Source organism: Hippocampus guttulatus, chromosome 6, assembly GCF_054856545.1.
Source record: "Hippocampus guttulatus isolate MCC_2025c chromosome 6, RoL_Hgut_1.0, whole genome shotgun sequence".
Lineage (NCBI taxonomy): Eukaryota > Metazoa > Chordata > Actinopteri > Syngnathiformes > Syngnathidae > Hippocampus > Hippocampus guttulatus.
The window spans coordinates 9687988-9705688 of record NC_141266.1 but is presented as its reverse complement, the minus strand read 5'-3'; the positions used below and the strand labels follow the sequence as shown (position 1 = coordinate 9705688).

Sequence of the window (17701 nt, the reverse complement as noted above, 5' to 3'; positions counted from 1 at the left end):
AAATCTTATCTATCATCCATCCATCAATCCGTCACCAGTCAACCTCGGGGCCGTCAACAAAGACAGACATTTACAGCGACGACTTAAGAGTTTCCATTTAACTAATGTGCTGTACATTTTTGGAGATTCCCCCATTGCTCTGCGACACCATAGATTGTACGAAGTGATTTGCTACATGTCAGGACAAAATCGACACGTTCATTCCCAAAGTTTCTTATAAACAATTATTTGATGATCGAGTAGTATATCAAGCTGATTTCATCCCCATCTCACGTTTGCAATGTGCGCGCAGGTGGTGAAGGCCTATGACCACCATGAGCAGGAATGGGTCGCCATCAAGATCATCAAGAACAAAAAGGCATTTCTAAACCAGGCACAGATTGAACTTCGCCTGTTGGAGCTCATGAACAAGCATGATACCGAGATGAAATATTACATAGGTGGGTTGGATTGTACACTTAGTGATTAGTGGGATCGCATGTGTCTAAGTTATGGGTTGTCTACTTGTATGAATGTCTTTGCACCATTTGATACATGCTTATGAGAATGCTAAATGTAAAAGGTCCAATTAGCACAATACTTGATGATTGGAAAACAGGTAGGAAATGTCATTTTGTGAGGAAATAAAACTGCTTTGTCTAGCTACTTCAAGTGTTGAAACTTCAAGTGTCACTTGAAACTCGAAGGATATTCTGCACAGATGTCAAAACAGGAAATGTTCTTCTGCATCTCCTTGACCTTATTCTCATGTCACTCAACGACATGTCTCCCTTCTGTGTTTGTGTGCGTGTGTCTGTTTCTGTTTGTAGTCCACCTGAAGCGTCACTTTATGTTTAGGAATCATCTTTGTTTGGTGTTTGAGCTGTTGAGCTACAATCTGTATGATCTTTTGAGGAACACCAACTTCAGAGGGGTGTCCCTTAACCTCACTCGGAAATTTGCACAGCAGCTTTGTACAGGTAGGGTATACAGTCGAACACACACATACGCATACACGCACACTCAAACACACACGCACACACCAGGGCAGTGAGTGCACCAGTGTCTCTATCAGCCAACTGGCTTTTGGCCCGTTGTTGGGTCAGCCTAAAAATAGTGTCAACCCAAATGTCAGGCAAGGGACTCTAAAGTGAGCACCGCCCGGGTAATCCTAGAAGAACAAGTTAGTTACTGGTAATTAAAAGGGAGCATATGTTCTATATTCATATATTTCTTACAGTACGATGTGCCTTATTGCACCTGAAATATCCTCAGTTTGTGCGAATGAAGTCCTGTCCTACAGTCCGAATCTGGCTCTTTCCCCGGGAGACTTCCTGACAGACAAAAATGTTGTTGTCGTTTTGCCAAAGCAGGATGAGATATTGATGCTCGTTGTTTAAATAGATTAAATAAGACTATCATGAAGACCGAAAAGAGCTCTGGATCACCACCATACAGTATCTATATCTTGCATTTGACTTTATTCACTGAGAGATGGAAGCGTCCTTGTCGTTTCTTGTCGCCAAAAAAAAAAATTAACATGTTTTGATACAACCTTGAATGAACCCTGACAAAAAAACAAAACAAAACACAACAAAAACGCAAACACTCGCAAACCGTTGCCCCTCGGTGAGATACGGGCTTTAGCTACTCCTTGACCAGTGTTGGCATATGAGAAGGTGCCACCAATTAACAATCAATTCTTTTGTGCACAGCATTATTATTCCTGGCCACTCCAGAGCTGTCTATTATCCACTGCGACCTGAAACCAGAAAACATCCTGCTGTGTAATCCCAAGAGATCTGCCATCAAGATAGTCGACTTTGGATCGTCCTGCCAGCTCGGGCAGAGGGTGAGAACTCGTCATATGGAGCAAATGATTTCAACATTCCTGTCAAAAACTGTCAACAGCTTTTAAACATACTCTCGAAATGGCTTTTATCAGAACATTTATTGAAATACATTCAGCATGTTGAACTGATTCAACTCTTTTCTCACCCTCCCATCAGATCTATCAGTATATTCAGAGCAGGTTTTACCGCTCCCCTGAGGTTCTGTTGGGAATGCCATATGACCTGGCAATTGACATGTGGTCCCTAGGATGCATCTTGGTGGAGATGCACACAGGAGAACCTCTCTTCAGTGGCTCTAATGAGGTTAATTTTCAATGTACACCATTACTGCAACCTTTTTTTTATCCCACTCCTCTGAGCTGTAGTGTAATCATCGCCATCCTCAAAATGTTTCTCAGATGTAAAATTGTGTGTCGCTTTGTTTAGGTTGACCAGATGAACAAAATTGTTGAAGTGTTGGGGGTCCCTCCTAGCCACATGTTAGATGCAGCTCCTAAAGCCAGAAAGTATTTTGACAAGCTGTCAGATGGGCTGTGGACAGTGAAGAAGAACAAGGATATCAAGAAGGTATCACATTTCAGATTCATTCACACTTTTCACCTTAAAAAAAAAAAAAAAACGGTGTAACGCAATATTATCACACTTACTCCAGTTGAAGTCCTTTTAATTTTATTCGACTTTTTTTTTTAATCTGTGGGGCGAAATGCACAGTCTGCTGAACAAACAAAGCATACATGCAAAACCAAAATATCTCTGCTGATGGGACAGCAAAACAGTTCTCAACCCTCAAATGAATGATTAGGGTTCAGCAATTTGTTTTAAGACTTTTCAATTTCCGGTTACGCCTCCCCCCACCAGGAAGAAAACATTTCACAGCCCACCCCAAACCATCACTCTTACTATAAATAGTGTTTTTGTATCATATTGTTGCAAGTGGACTTCGATCTTTATTAAGATAAAAAGAAAAATGAAAACAAAGCAATATACTAAATAAAATGTTGTCAAAGTGAACGCTTAAAAGACTGCAAGTCAATGCGTTGAGTAAGTGAACTATAATTGACATGGATAAATTAACTAGCTTTCATACTAATTCTTGGTTCATTTGCCTTGATTTGATCATTTGCCTAGTCCAAGGATGGTCGGCTCCAGTCCTTGAGGGCGACTATCCAGCATGTTTTAGGTGTTTCCCTCCTCCTACGCACCTAATTCAAATCATCACCTCATCAGTAAGCTCTGCAGAAGCGTAGTAATGATCCTGCTCATTTGAATCAGGTTTGTTGGTGGAGGGAAACACCTAAAACGTGCTGGACGGTTGCCCTCGAGGACCAAAGTTGTCCATCACTTGACCGACCCAAAAATGGATGTATCATAGCTATGAGATTGTTTATTGTAATACAGGTGAATTTATTGCTTGTTTAAGAAATACATTGCAAGAGGCCCTTGAAAAAAATAATCCTGTGTTGAAGTGCAAACGCAATATTAGGGTACAAATTAGTTTTATTTTTCAAAATCGCTCAGCCCTACATTACTCATTCCGTAGGCTGAATGAAAGAACCTAGGTTTGAGTGTTGAAGTCATTTCAGCCTGCATTCGCTCAAATGATTGGAAACTCATTGACCCGACTTCAAAATTTCTGTCATTTAAGAAGCATTTTTTCTAATGCTGCTGCAATTGGCCCGCGACCAGTTCTGGGTGTATCTCACCTGTTACCCGAAGACAGGCTCCAGAACGCCTCGTACCTTCGTGAGATGCGGTTCAGCGAATGGATGGATGGATTTTACTAATGCATTTATAACCCTTTTCACTTGCATCTGCTGGAATGATCTAATTATTTGCGTGTGTGTGTGTGTTTAGGAGTACAAGCCCCCGGCCACTCGACGTCTTCATGAGATTTTGGGTGTGGAGACTGGAGGTCCAGGGGGGCGGAGAGCAGGGGAACCTGGCCATGCCCCCTGTGATTACCTGAAATTTAAAGGTAAATCTTGAGCAATTATAAAGTGTAAGTGAAATGAAGTTTAGGAGGTTCGATAAACTTAAAAGACTACCTGTTTACCATTTGTCTTTTTCTTCACATAGAATTACATCAATTACTTTGTCATTTAAATGTAGCCGGTGGACAAGTTGGTTCCTTTGTCATCTGATTTAAAGTTGCTGGACTTCTGCAGCGAAAGGTCTTAGTGATCTCTAATGTGGATGGCATGAATTTTGATTCCACAAGCCTTGAGCAGCGAGCCACTGGTTCAGAACTATTATTGGTGTGATTATATCTTCGAGCCCCGGTCACTGCCAAGAAATAAATTTAGAATGACATAGAGAGACTATTACCGTGATGCACCATAGGGTTCGAATGACTAGAAATTGGCACAAATCGCCGCGCAATAAATAGATGCAATCAGATAGTGTCGTTTCAACTACTTTGTAATTCAACTTCAAGTTTATAAGCTTCCTATTTATTTATATTGGGAAGAATTCCACAGTCATAATGTTAGCGGTGCGATACTGCACTGTGTATGTACATCTGTAAAGGGCTTTGATTTGTACTCTTTTCTGGTTTGGCTCCTCGCGTGCTCATTGCTTTCACCTTTGAGTGCTCTCAAAGTCCAGTCCTACAATGTGCTCCAGTAACACCAGAGGGCACTGTTTGAACAGCTCTTTGTAATCTATTGTCCTCTGTCTCCAGAGCACCAACCAATTATCAGAGGTGCCAAGGGAATGGATCAAATTTCATTTATTTGTCTGAAAATTATTGTTTTATTCATGACAAATTCATCTTAAACATCTGTGATTGCCAGTAATGTACAATGATAGGTCGAGGAATTAAATGTTTTTCCATTAGAGGGCCGAAAGTCCAATAACCCGTTGCCATTCATCTAACAGAAAGACATATAATGGCATCAAGCAAGTGTATCCGTTTTATGTTCAAATAAACGTATCAGGATTTGGCCTTTTCTGTAATTCTGCAAACGAAAAAGTTATATTTTTAACCCCCGTCCTTGCACTGAAGTACTACCCATTCTTCGACTACAAACAATGGCGGTAATGCCGATGATCATGACAATAATAATCATGCCAATCAGGAAAAGTATAGCTGCAAAATAATTGAATGCCCTGACCGAACTGTTTTGAGGTGTAAAACCTCGCATGATGAGTATATTCCAAGTCATAAACGAGATGCTTTTTCAACTCTGGATTTTTCGTCATGGCAACAGTAAAGGAAACGATGACGCACTACTGCACACTACACACTTGTAACAGATGGGTGTCAATGTCATACGGTATTGCAGATTTATATAGTATATTCTTGAGTATATTATTTGACACACTGGGATAAGTAAGAACTTGGGGACCAGGTGTCCTCTTTTCGAACCATAACTAGACCATTTTGTATATTTTAACCTCCTTCAAGGAGATGCATTTGGGCAACAGATTTCAGAATCCCTTTAAATTTTTCAGGGACAGCGGTGACTACAGTGGACAGCTTATCATGTCAACAGGTTGCAGGGTGCATGTAAGGTTTAACAGAACAGCACATGCCTTTTCAAAGGTTCTTGATCATTCTCAAAGGGTGGTGGATGGTCCTAAAGCGAATGCGGGGGGAACAGGGATGGAGTTGGGATGGAAAACCAAGTATTGCTCTTCTAAATTGGAGGCTGCTGCGTTAAGATTTGTTGTGCATCTGCCCTTTGTCAATCTTGCTCAGCGATGTCACAGCTTTTCTGTCTTCGATGGAGAGGTTAGAAGTGGGGAGCCTGGACATGAGAAGCTTCCGACACTTTTAACCTTAATTGTTCCCCTTTCTATTTTTCTTACTATTAGCTGTTTATTCCCAAACACTTTTTTAAATTGTAGTATTCAGCATGCTTTCATTGTATTTTCCTCCAGACCTGATCCTGCGCATGCTGGACTATGACCCCAAAAGCCGCATCACGCCATTCTACGCCCTGCAGCACAACTTCTTCAAGAAGACGACAGATGAAGGAACGAACACTAGTTCATCAACATCCACCTCTCCTGCCATGGACCACTCCCATTCGACCTCCACCACGAGCTCGGTTTCTAGCTCTGGTAAACATGCTGGTCCACATTCTGCTCCACACGCTTCACAAATGTTATTCATCACGTCTGCTCATCGTGGCAAATCGTAACATCATAATATGTTGCAACACAACATGCACTTGAGATGATATGAACAGTTTAGTGATGCACGTTTTATATGAGACAAAGCGGACCAACCAGAAGAGAAGCACCACATGGCTATCATCCTCATTCGAGTTGTGGCTGAGCTGAGGCCTCTTCTAGCTCACTCACTTACAGGGCACATCTAGACATAGATTCACACTTGGGACAATTTCAGCTACGTTCAGACTGCAGGACATAATGCCCAAATTATTTATTTATTATTATTTTACGAAATCCAATCTTTTTATTTAGTCCTTCATATTCCAAAATCAAATGTGATGGGACACACATTCACACAAAACAAGACACCTCGTGGTGCAGTAAATGTGGCCCCATGTGTACGGGTTGAAAGATGTTTACTAAAGATGACGTTTCGTCGTTGACATGGATCACTGAATTACTATCACCACAAATGTCCACTTTATCCTTTTTTCAAGTGGGATTAAACTGAAATCAAAGATTAAATTACCGGTAATACCGTTACTTTTCACAACTTTGTAGCTGTATCGTTTGTGGTCTATCCCACAACCATCTGACCTGCCTAAAACACGCCCCCCACTCCCTCCTACACACACATAGCACATATTAGGCTTTTGCTGACGTGTAGATCGGATGAGCACAGCCTGAGCGTCCATTCTGCTGACGTATGGGAAAGACATCATATTTATGTATATCTGTATACAAAAGAGAGGTTGGAGGTAAAAATAAGAATAAAAAATACAATAAAAATGAAAGTCTACTGTGCACATTACATGAAAAAAAATCATGTCACACGTGAACAAAAGAATTTGATTTGACCTGCAGTGTGAACATAGCCATATGGTTTTCATTTAACTGACCCTGGATGTTTTGGAATGTGGGAGGAAGTTGGAGTGTCTGCAGAAAAACCGCACAATCACGGGGAGAACATGCAAACTCCGCAAAAAGGCCAGGATTCAAACCCAGAATCTCTCGACTGGGAAGCACACGTGCTCGGCACCGTCAGCACACCCGTCCGTTCCCAACAGTAGAGATTAAAAAGCTGAATCAAATTTCCTTCCCCTTAAGGCTGCTCTTCTATTTCCAGGTGGCTCCAGTGGTTCCTCCAATGACAACCGCAACTATCGCTACAGTAACCGATATTACAACTCTGCTGTGACACATTCAGACTATGAGATGACCAGCCCTCAGGTACGCACACAATAGCATCACTGTAGGCTTCACGTGTCGTGGTGGGTGTGGGATCAGTCTGAAAAGCTTACCAAAGCCATAATTGAAACATACACTGTACATAGTGTATCTGTTGAATGTTTGTGTCTTTGCTTAAAAACAAACAAACACTGGGTGGATGGACCCTATGATTTAGTGTTTACTGTTTCTTTGATATTTGCAAGAGGTCGTTCATTCCCAAAGGTTAAGTAGGTAGCAACTTGAAATAGGATAATTCATCTATATAAGTCGTGAAACCTCTCTTACAACATTATACAGTTCATCATAGTGTTAGTGTGTTTACTTGTGTGTGTTTATTTCTCAACATTTGCAACATCATGTGAATGTTGAATTTTGTGCGTCTGTGTGGTTGGTGTGTGGTTTACAAAGACCATTTACACTCAATGGCCTGCATGCGGGTGACTATTTCGTAGTGCATTATCCATCGAAAATATTCATTCCGAAAGTACGGTAAACTCAAGGTTTTCTAACAAAGCTGTTGAGCACTGTATCTATAATACGCACAAGTTTCCACACTGAACCAGCTATTATGTCTTCACTTCCAAAGTTGTACTGCAGTAGGCCTACAAACAATGACTATCGATAGTTGATATTGTATTTTTTATCATGTTTTGTGATGTACTGCATCTAGGTGAAAACTGCTTGAACGATGCAATTAGGAACTCTCCGAATCCCAGCTTTTGTAAAAGCAATCGACCCAATCGTTAAAATGTTTCCTTTGATAGTGTACAGGTGTACTTCATGCTGTGTGAAAAGAGTATCCAGTGATATTTATGCCAACTAGCTGGATATTCAAATTTTTGCCCCCCTGTGTGTCTCACCCTTGTGTTTGCACCACTGTACCTGTCAGGCTCCATCCCAGCAGCAGATGAGGATGTGGCCAGGCAGTGATGGTGGAGGTGGGGGTCAGGACCCAGCATACACCCAGTTGCTGCTCCACAAGCCGGCCGCCTCCCAACAACACCAGCGCCACTTCCTGGACCAGCCCCATCATCCCCACCCGACCTACTCCCACCACGGGAACGGCGGGCGTGGCCTGCGACAAGGCGGACAGACGGGCATTGGCGGCGGGGGAGGTCAACAGGGATCCTCGCCCCAGATGAGTGACAGCATGGATGTGGGCGTGTCCCTAGGGCTGCACCACCTGGGGGCGGTGTCTTCCATGGAGGCGTCTCAATTTGGCTCTGCCTCCCTACCACTCGCTCTGCCAATCGGACTGTCTGCCTTCCGGACTCGGACGGCCCCCACCGCCCCTGGGCCGCAAGCCCCGCCCCCTGAGGACTACTACCCTGCCTCCAACAACAATAACCCCGCTGCAGGGGGCAGGGGGCGGCCGGACTCAGACGAGGGGCCAGCCAACTCTTGATAAAACCTGAACCATGCCCTAAAGCCATACAATTTTAACTACAACTACGACAACTACACACATACAGCGGGAGTTCAGAGACAAAGACATGAACTTTGTGCTGAAGGAGACAGTCTGTACTGCATGAGAGGAGGAGGATGCTGGGAAAACTCTCCTTTTTATCCTGTTTTTCTTTTTGTCTTTTGTTGCGACTGTCATCTGAAAAGGAAAGATTGTGACAAGTTTGTTTTTATTAATATTATTGTTGTTTAATATTATTTGATTTTTTTTTTTCTTCTGTGGTTTGAGGAGTTGTGTGTTCTATTGGTTGTTTGAGCCTGGAGAGGAGGCGGAGGAGGGTGAAGAGGAGGGCCCTTGTTTTCCTATTTCACTCCATTTGGATGCAGGAAGTGGAAGGAGAGCACACTTTTCATGTTTACAAATTGCAGCATTGGTATGTTCTCATTTACGGCACAGACACAGGCAGACACACATATGTACCTCCTTTCAACAGGAGAGACGTCGACATGTGTGATTCAGGACTCTTAGATTTTCTCTCCTGTGGGTTATGTTTTTTGTTTTGTTTTGTTTTTTGAAGGGGGCGGGGGGGTTGTCCTCCCTCTGTCACTCTCAGCCCGGTTGTGACAGGTGTTATAGAGAGGGAGAGAGGCAGGTGGAGGGAAGAGAAGGTGACAGGACACTGATGCCTTCCTGGCATTCACAGGGATCTTCTCCTCATCCTCTCGTCTTCCTCTCCTCCTGTTGTTTCTTCTCCAGACAGCTCCTCCTCTCTGTGCTGCTAATCACCATGACAACTGGTCCGGATTGCTGCTAAAGATCCAACACAGATCAATAAAGAAATAAAAAGAATAGAAACAGAAAGTTTAAAAAAAACAACAAAAACTTTTGAACCCTTCTGCTTAAGAGAAAAGGATAAAGTAAGAACCACTGCATCTCAATGTATTTATTACTATTTAACAAGAAAAAACAAACTGAAAGTAACCTTTTTTCTGCTCTTCTTTGTTTGGTTGCCTTCTTTCTGCAGGTGAACTCTGATTGGCTATTGTAACAGTGACAGTAACTGGTGACATGGGAATGTCATTGGTTGTGGGGGCTGGGTGGTGGGGAGGGTTTGGGGCAAAATAAAGTTGGATATATAATAAGAATAAAGAGTATACTTTTGCACACCAAAGTCAAACAAACATCAGCTCTCCGCTTTTATTCCTACTAACCTGATCTGTGACCTTACATCTTGTTAGTACAAGCACAACGCCTGTCTGCACGTCTATATACGTGCCTTCATATTGGAAAGTTTATTTTATGGGCAATAGTAAAGTAAAGATACAGACCTCCAGCAGCAAATGCATATTTTCCACTGCACACGACAGCCAGAATATGATGTGGTCAATGGTCATGAACTGCGATTGCCAGATAAGACGCATGGAGGTGAACCGTTAACCAGGATTGCTAAGGCCTCATCACTTGCAGTAGTGAGAAATGAAGCCACCGGTGGCCATCTTGCGTTGTCACTGTCAAAGCACGCCTCACTTGAATACATTTCTCTGCTACACTTTCACGTAATTTTCTGTCTCAACGGCAAGAATTCCATGGGGTGTGCCATATGGTTATACCCTTAAGGCTGGGAGACGCTCTAAATTCAGATTTCATCTGTGAAAATGAAATTATACATTTTCTCTCATATCTCAGAGTCCTCCTCTAAGATTCATCATGTTATAAGGACCATGAACAATGAAGCGAAAAGTTCATCAAGAAAGAAATTGCAGTGAAATGTTAACCGAACTTCTGTATGTCTCAATTCGTGATGCTGAGATAATGTACTATGAATGGTCGGTGCAAACTGAAGTTTGTTCTTTGAGAGACTCATATCACTCCATAGAGGGATCCTACATAGTGCACCCACAACAGTGTTTTCAGTGGAATAACAGAAGTTACCTGTTACAGTGGCAATGTGAGATCACTGCCCTCCGGCTTCAGCAGAGAGAGCACAGACTTATACATGAATGGACTATAAATTGGCCCCTCAGCGCAGAATGCCGCCATCTTATGTTGCCACTGTTACTGACAATTTTGTCCGCTGGAAACACGGTTGTCAGTGTATCTTTTACGCTAGGATTTCTATATGTAGTAAAGGGAATCTCTCAAACCACCAATGTCATTGTTTGCATCAACCATTCAGAATATATTATATCAGTTTTGTGAATTAGGACAACAGAGGTTACATTTTTTTTCCTTCTGGGCTTTGCTTTCATTTCATTGTTGATGAATCTGACAATGGCAGCATAGTGGGAAAAAATGGTTAGCACATACGCTTCACAGTGCAGAATTCATCAGCTCAAATCCAGCCTACTTGTGTCGAGTTTGCAAATTCTCCTTATGCCTCTAAATCTTAGGTTGGGGTGACAATTGAGTAATGTCAAGAGTTTAAACTTTATGAAATGTTTTAAAAGTAAGATCGAATAAGGCAAGGGCGGCCCGCTAATCCTCACAAGGGGGTACTGGAGCCGATCCCAGCTGTCTTCGGGAAGTAGGCGGGGGACACCCTGAACCAGTTGCCAGCCAATCGCAGGGCACACAGATGAACAACCATTGGGCTGCGTAAAGTAAAATATTTACATAAATAGACAGTCATAGAGGCAATGCAAGATGACTTCCCTCTGTCGTCAGCCGCGAGATCCGACTGGCAGTCCAGGTTATTGATAGAAGGGCGTTCATGAGCTGAGCCGTGGTGTATTGTATATTTGGGCAAAAAACGTTTGAAATTATGTACACACATCACATTCTAAAAATATATGGGATTTATTAGAGCCAATAGTTCTACAGAATATGAATATTTTCCTTCGTTTTTGTTTTTTTCCCAGGAATTATTATTGTAGTTATCACAGCCCGCCATTGTGAGTGGCGACATATTTTACTGTTTTAGAGTACAACACGAATGAAAGCGAGGAAGAAGAAATTAAGACATTAGCTTGACAACAGACCAGACACGGTGGAATTCCGTTTCCGGTGGCCGGACATAATAAATGGTAACACCGTCGTGAGAGTCGGAGGAAGTTTTTCTTTTTCCCCCTGCTCAGTCGAGAAACGACGGGAAGCACAATGTATGGTTTGGTTCTCAAACTTGTGGAGGACAAGCTAAGCGTCTGACAGGTATCTTATTATTATTATTGACGTAAGTCCATCCATCCGTTTTTTTGTACTGCCTTGACAGTTTATACAAGTTTAATTTGTTCTCTCGCAGTATACTTTTAACAGTCATTTATCTGCAAATGTACCCCCTTTTTAAATAACTTGCACTGACGATTGAAACAAGCTGCGCATGTATCATAAAACCACGACATGCTGAAATTCCAGCTTAAAATGAGATATAACAAGTGAAATTCCAGCCCCATTTTTCGTGCGTTTTTTTGGTAACAGTTGAGATCTTAAGTTAAATGCACATATTTCTTACTGAGAACATTCTCAGTGACAGTTTTCACCAGTGTAATTTTCTGCACGTTTTACGTTGTATGTGGCAAAATGTGCAGCTGGGTGACAGACTGAGACGTCTGATAAACCAACGGTTTCATGTTCTTATCAGTCTCGTCGCACCCTTCCATAGTTGCTCACCGCGTTACAAGACGGTCATGTGTCTCTGATGTTTGGTTAAAAGTGTTGCCATTATTTCTCATTTGTGTTCAGCCAATGAGGACTGTTGCGGTCCTGGGAGGGGGCATCGGGGGATTGGCAGCATCTTACTATCTTTGCAAAAGCCCCCAGGTTGCTAAGGTAGCACACAAATCCATTTCCCGAATTGCTATACTTCTCCATTTGCCGACTTCCTTCAAACCGTAACAGCGTTTGTGGTTTTCTTCCCAAGGTCATTTTACTGGAGTCCAGCAATCGTTTTGGAGGTTGGCTGTGGTCCACCAGGAGGTCTGATGGAGGGGTATTTGAACATGGACCCAGAGGGATTCGACCTGCTGGGGCAGTGGGGCGAAATACCCTTAATATGGTAAGCCTAAATCTAGTCATTGTGTGTGTGTGTGTGTGTGTGTGTGTGTGTGTGTGTGTGTGTGTGTGTGTGTGTGTGTGTGTTTTTTAACATCTATAAGAAGAATAAAATAATATTTGGCTATTTAAATGCAATGATGAATCCTTTGGCATTAGTCATTTCGTCTCTTGAAAGCTGAACTATTTGCAGATGAAGTAGAACCCAGAGGTGCATTGTAAAGGGAAACCAAGTGCCATTGGAGAAAAATGACAAATCCAATGACAGGGCACTGTTGTCCGTTACTCAAAGTAGTGTGTGTTTGTATAGGTGGAGGACCTTGGTCTTTCGGGAGAGATACTGCCCGTCACCTACAGTCATGATGCATCTAAGAACAGATATTTGTATGTCAACAAACAACTTCATAGGATGCCTTCAGGAATAAGGTAAAAGACTGCTTTCATCAAAAGGTTCACATTTGTAAGGCACACAGCACAATGCATTTCAATGAAAAGGTCAAATCACATTTCAGAAAAGTATAGCAAACTCGCCTGCATATTTTACATGTACAATGGATATAAAATGTCTATACACCCCTGTTGAGACAAACAACAGAGATACCCATAGAATGACTGCCGTTACAAACCCAGTGTGGCAGATGTGCCAGCCAATTATGCCACCATTGTGCCGGCTCAAACTGGTTCACCTTTCCCTCGAATGTCTTTGAAATTGTGACAAATGGATCTCAGCTTTTGCCTGTGCTACCAGACACAAAATACACTGCCCTCCATAATTATTGGCACCCCTCGTTAAGATCTGTTCTTTAGTTTCTAATAAATGTTTTTCTCGATAATATAGGACAAAAATTCACCAAAACAAAACATGACAAAAGGAGACATCTACTGCTTTTTATTCTATTTCATTGTTATTACCCCGTTTTTATAAAGTGCAATATTACAGATGGCTATTTTTCGCAAAGCAATATTTTATGTACCATAGAAAAGATGCTAGCCACTAATCCACAGTGCTGCTTATCATTTTTTTCCCGATGTATTATTGCTATATTATAATAATACTACATTAATAGAAATAAGGCTTTTGCGCTACTACAAAATGTCAGCATCCAATGCATTACACCTAATATAAACACTTCCATTCTCCTTTCTGTTGTCTTGCTCTTTCTCAGTGGACTTCTCCGAACAGTGCCTCCTTTCTCACGCCCCCTGCTGTTCAGCATCGCCACTGAGATATTTGTCAAGAAAAGCAAAGAGGAGGACGAATCCATCCATTCGTTTGTGTCTCGAAGGCTTGGAAAAGAGGTGAGGATAAAGGAAGACTTGAAGACTTCATCCAACTTATTCCTATGCCCCATGAGCGCTTGGGGGAATTATGGGAGCGACTTCCGGTTTGAGTTGGAACCGGTGACATTCTAACTCTGTGTGTGTGTGTGTGTGTGTGTGTGTGTGTGTGTGTGTGTGTGTGTGTGTGTGTGTGTGTGTGTGTGTGTGTGTGTGTGTGTGTGTGTGTGTGTGTGTGTGTGTGTGTGTGTGTGTGTGTGTGTGTGTGTGTGTGTGTGTGTGTGTGTGTGTGTGTGTGTGTGTGTGTGTGTGTGTGTGTGCGTGCGTGCGTGCGTGCGTGCGTGCGTGCACGGTGCTAGCTTGCCGACATTGCCGTGGACAGTCTGTGTCGGGGGGTGTTTGCAGGGGATTGCCGCAAGTTGAGTGTGCGGTCCTGTTTTCCCGTTCTCCACAATGCAGAACAGCGCAGAGGTTCCCTGACACTCGGCATGCTGCTTGGCTCTGGTATCGCCCCACTTTCAAATGTCTTTTTCATCCACATGTGTAGGAAATTGCATGTTCAAGTTTTATTGGCGTAAACCTGCAGGCCCTTCCCAAGTGGTTCCTCCTGGTCCCCTGAGCCAAAGATCTGTCAAAGAGTCGTGGGCCCAGTGGTCCCTCAGAAGGGGGTTGGAGGAACTCCCAGAGTCCATCACTGACTTTCTTCAAAGGAGCAGGAGGGTGCAGCTACACCGAGAGACGCCTGTAAAATGCATCAATTATTCAGCTTCAGGTTGGACGGTGAGAGAAGAGACATATTTGCTGTCGTTTCCTGGCTTCCTTGTACTTTACTGTATTGAGTATGTACAACCCCCAATTCAAATGGAGTTGTGACATGGTTTCAAATCTAAATTAAAAAGAGAAAAGAATGTTTCCCAAATCCTTGTCAATATATATTCAAGTAAACACACTACAACCCCAAATATTTAATGTTAAACTTTGTTTTGTTTCTTTTTTTTTTTTGTTGCAAGTATTCAGTCATTTTGAATTTGATGCCTATAATACACCCCCCCCCCCCCAAAAAAAAGAAAGTTGAGGCAGGGCCATATTTACCACCTTTCCATTTAACAACACTCACGGGTTTTGGACCCGAGGACATTAATTGTTGAAGTTTTACAGGTAGAATTCATTCCCATTCTTGCTTGATGTGCAACTTTATTTGCTCAACAGTCCGGGGTCTCTGTTGTCGTACTTTACGCTTCATAATGCGCCACACGTTTTCAATAGGGGACAGGTCAGGACTGCAGCCAGGCCAGTCTAGTAGCCGGCCCCTTCCACAATGTGGCTTGGCATTGTCTTGTTGGAAAAAGCATGGCCATCCCTTAAAAATAACTTGCCTAGATGGCAGCATATGTTTCTCCAGAACCTCTATGTACCTTTCAGCATTACTGTTGCCTGCACAGATGTGCAAGTTTCTCATGTCATGGGCACTAACACACCACCACAGATGCTGGCTTTTCAACTTTGCGGTATTAACTATCTGAATGGTCATCTTCGTCGTTGTCCATGATTTCCTAAAACTGTTTGAAATAGGGACTTGTCAAATCACAGCACAGTCTTTCACTTTGCGTCAGTCCATCTCAGAAGAGCTCAGGCCAACCAGAAGCTGATGGTGTCTCCGGGCGTTGTTGATAGAATGGCTTTTGCTTTGCTTGATGGAGTTTTAGCTTGCATTTGGAGCTCGAGCGACAAATATATATTAATTTAAAATATATTTTCCACATCGAATCTGGTTTTCAATGCAATGCCACCTGAGAGTTCAAAGGTAACAAACATTCAATGCTGGTTTTCGGCCCTCCATGCTTATATTCAGGGACTTTGTCGAAAATATCTCTCACAATGTGTGTTTGTGTTCAGATCCATTTGGAGGATGGGACCATAACAGCTGACCACATCATCTCTGCTTTGCCCGCTAAAGGTCAGGCAGGACTTCAATGATGTCCCAACATATCATTTTACCACCCCAATGCCAAGGAAGTGTTGCTGTGTAAAAAAATCTAACTGTAAACTGAAAAACCCCTCACCCTGATACAGAATAACCCAACACTTTACAAAAATCGTTTTTAATATAAAAATCAAAATGTGTGTGTGTGTGTGTTTGGTGTGGTGCCCTCAGTACTCTCATCTGTCCTGCCGTCCTCCTGTCAGCCGCTCATCCAGAAGCTGCAGGACATCTCCTGTGTCACTGTCGCCGTCGTAAATCTGCAGTATGAGGGCTCTGTACTTCCTGTGACAGTGAGTACGGCATTAACACACTCGTCAACGTGCACTCACACAGTTAAGCGACAAGCACGCGTGTTGGTCCCCCGTCAGGGATTTGGACACTTGGTTCCATCATCAGAGGATCATGGTTTACTGGGTGTGGTCTACGACTCCGTCCCCTTCCCTCAACACAACAGATCTGAAGGACTCACAACGAGACTGACGGTAACACTTTTACTACTGTATTGTGACAGTTACATTTTCTCTCAAGGAAACTACAATTTCCACAAAAGCATGTTTCTACATTTTGCCCATTTGGTTATTCAAAATTTCATAGGTTGGGGCAATTGTTCTCCAATTCTGGATTGACCCATTTAACCAACTGGCATTTCTATTGTATGTGCCTTCTTATCTCCAATGTACAGAAATAAGTTTTGGAGAGCACAATGTGCTCCGTGGCTGTTATTGAAAGTCGTTTTTCTTTCGAGTTTGACCGCTTTGGTTTGAGTCCAACTTTGTGGCTGTGGCTGTTATCTAGGTGATGATGGGAGGCGCCTGGTTCCAAGAAGTCTTTGGCTCCCCAGATGCAGTAAGAGAGGAGCAGCTTTTAGAGCGAGCCACAGAGGCGGTGCGCCTTCACCTGGGAGTCACCTCAGCGCCCAGCTGGAGTTGGGTTGCTCTGCAGAAGGTATTAGCAAATGCTGTGCAGTGGTACCTTTACTCAATGAGTGTGCCTCAACTTACAAGTTTTTGAAATTGTGTTCTATTCTTTTTTTTATTTTTGGTTTTGTATGTCTTCCTATATTCTGAGTACATAATTGTTACATATCAATGTTAATGTATGTCTCTTATCAGGATTGTATACCTCAGTATTATGAGGGGCACTTCCGTAGAGTTGGTACGTATGAACTCACTCGGGATTATGCTCCACTTTGCTCTGTAGTATTTTTATGTGAATGCATTGTCATTTTAGAGAACATGCGCAGCTTCATAAAGAACAACAGCCTTCCACTTTCGCTGACTGGCTCTTCCTATGATGGCGTGGCCGTCAATGATGTCATCTATAGTGCACGGAGAGCTGTAGAAGAATTATTGGAAAATGGAATTTAATGGTGAGGCAATAACGTGACCTTGTAATATATTTAACTGTACAACAGTGTTGGGAAGGGGAGTATTTTGTCATATCTGGAGATTATATACAAATTAATTTACAATGCATCTATGAAGACCTCTCCATCTTGGATGCAGGTGAACATGTGCTTTGGGAGCGAGAAGTGGCTCATTTGCTTGAGAAAGCTGCTTTCAAAAAGTGAAAAGTATGCCGCAATTCCTGAGCCTTGCGGTAGATTCATCAAAGCGTGTCACAGATGTGATTCAGATTCAGAAAACTTATTTATCCCCGTGGGGCAATTAGATGAAACACATGGGAGCTCCTGTGATGGTGTGCAAAAATTACATGTCTCCTTTTTGAGCATCTTAAAGGTTGCGACTTTCTCAAGAAAATTAGTTAAGTGAAGCAAAGTCCACTAGAAGTGGACGAATACTGCATTTTCTTACCTGAGCTTTGAATAAAGTTATGAATGTACAACTTGGATTAGATTGTGTGCTG

General features: G+C 42.5%; 2 protein-coding genes across 4 annotated transcripts in view; both read left to right on the top strand.

Moving 5' to 3' along the window:
* Positions 1–9710, top strand: part of dyrk1b (dual-specificity tyrosine-(Y)-phosphorylation regulated kinase 1B) — a 50257-nt gene extending 40547 nt beyond the window's left edge. The window contains exons 5-13 of one of the 2 annotated variants that reach the window (XM_086113213.1): positions 293–440; positions 810–959; positions 1695–1831; positions 1989–2135; positions 2259–2399; positions 3687–3807; positions 5715–5897; positions 7078–7181; positions 8071–9710. In XM_086113213.1, coding sequence (XP_085969339.1) covers positions 293–440; positions 810–959; positions 1695–1831; positions 1989–2135; positions 2259–2399; positions 3687–3807; positions 5715–5897; positions 7078–7181; positions 8071–8586 — 1647 coding nt within the window. In that variant the 3' untranslated portion in view covers positions 8587–9710. The remainder of the gene's footprint in view (positions 1–292; positions 441–809; positions 960–1694; positions 1832–1988; positions 2136–2258; positions 2400–3686; positions 3808–5714; positions 5898–7077; positions 7182–8070) is intronic. The other variant, XM_086113214.1, reaches the window with a different exon arrangement.
* A 1866-nt stretch (positions 9711–11576) lies between these two features.
* ppox (protoporphyrinogen oxidase) lies at positions 11577–17680 on the top strand. 2 transcript variants are annotated; one of them, XM_086113691.1, is made up of 13 exons: positions 11577–11733; positions 12265–12351; positions 12443–12577; positions 12884–12999; positions 13740–13872; positions 14211–14355; positions 14438–14631; positions 15748–15808; positions 16007–16125; positions 16204–16317; positions 16631–16780; positions 16948–16990; positions 17066–17680. In XM_086113691.1, exons 2-13 carry the CDS (start codon positions 12268–12270, stop codon positions 17200–17202), a joined length of 1431 nt encoding a protein of 476 aa, XP_085969817.1. In that variant the 5' UTR covers positions 11577–11733; positions 12265–12267; the 3' UTR covers positions 17203–17680. The 2 variants fall into 2 exon arrangements, with proteins under 2 accessions (XP_085969817.1, XP_085969818.1); XM_086113692.1 differs by having other exon boundaries at positions 11603–11755.
* Positions 17681–17701: the final 21 nt, after the last annotated feature.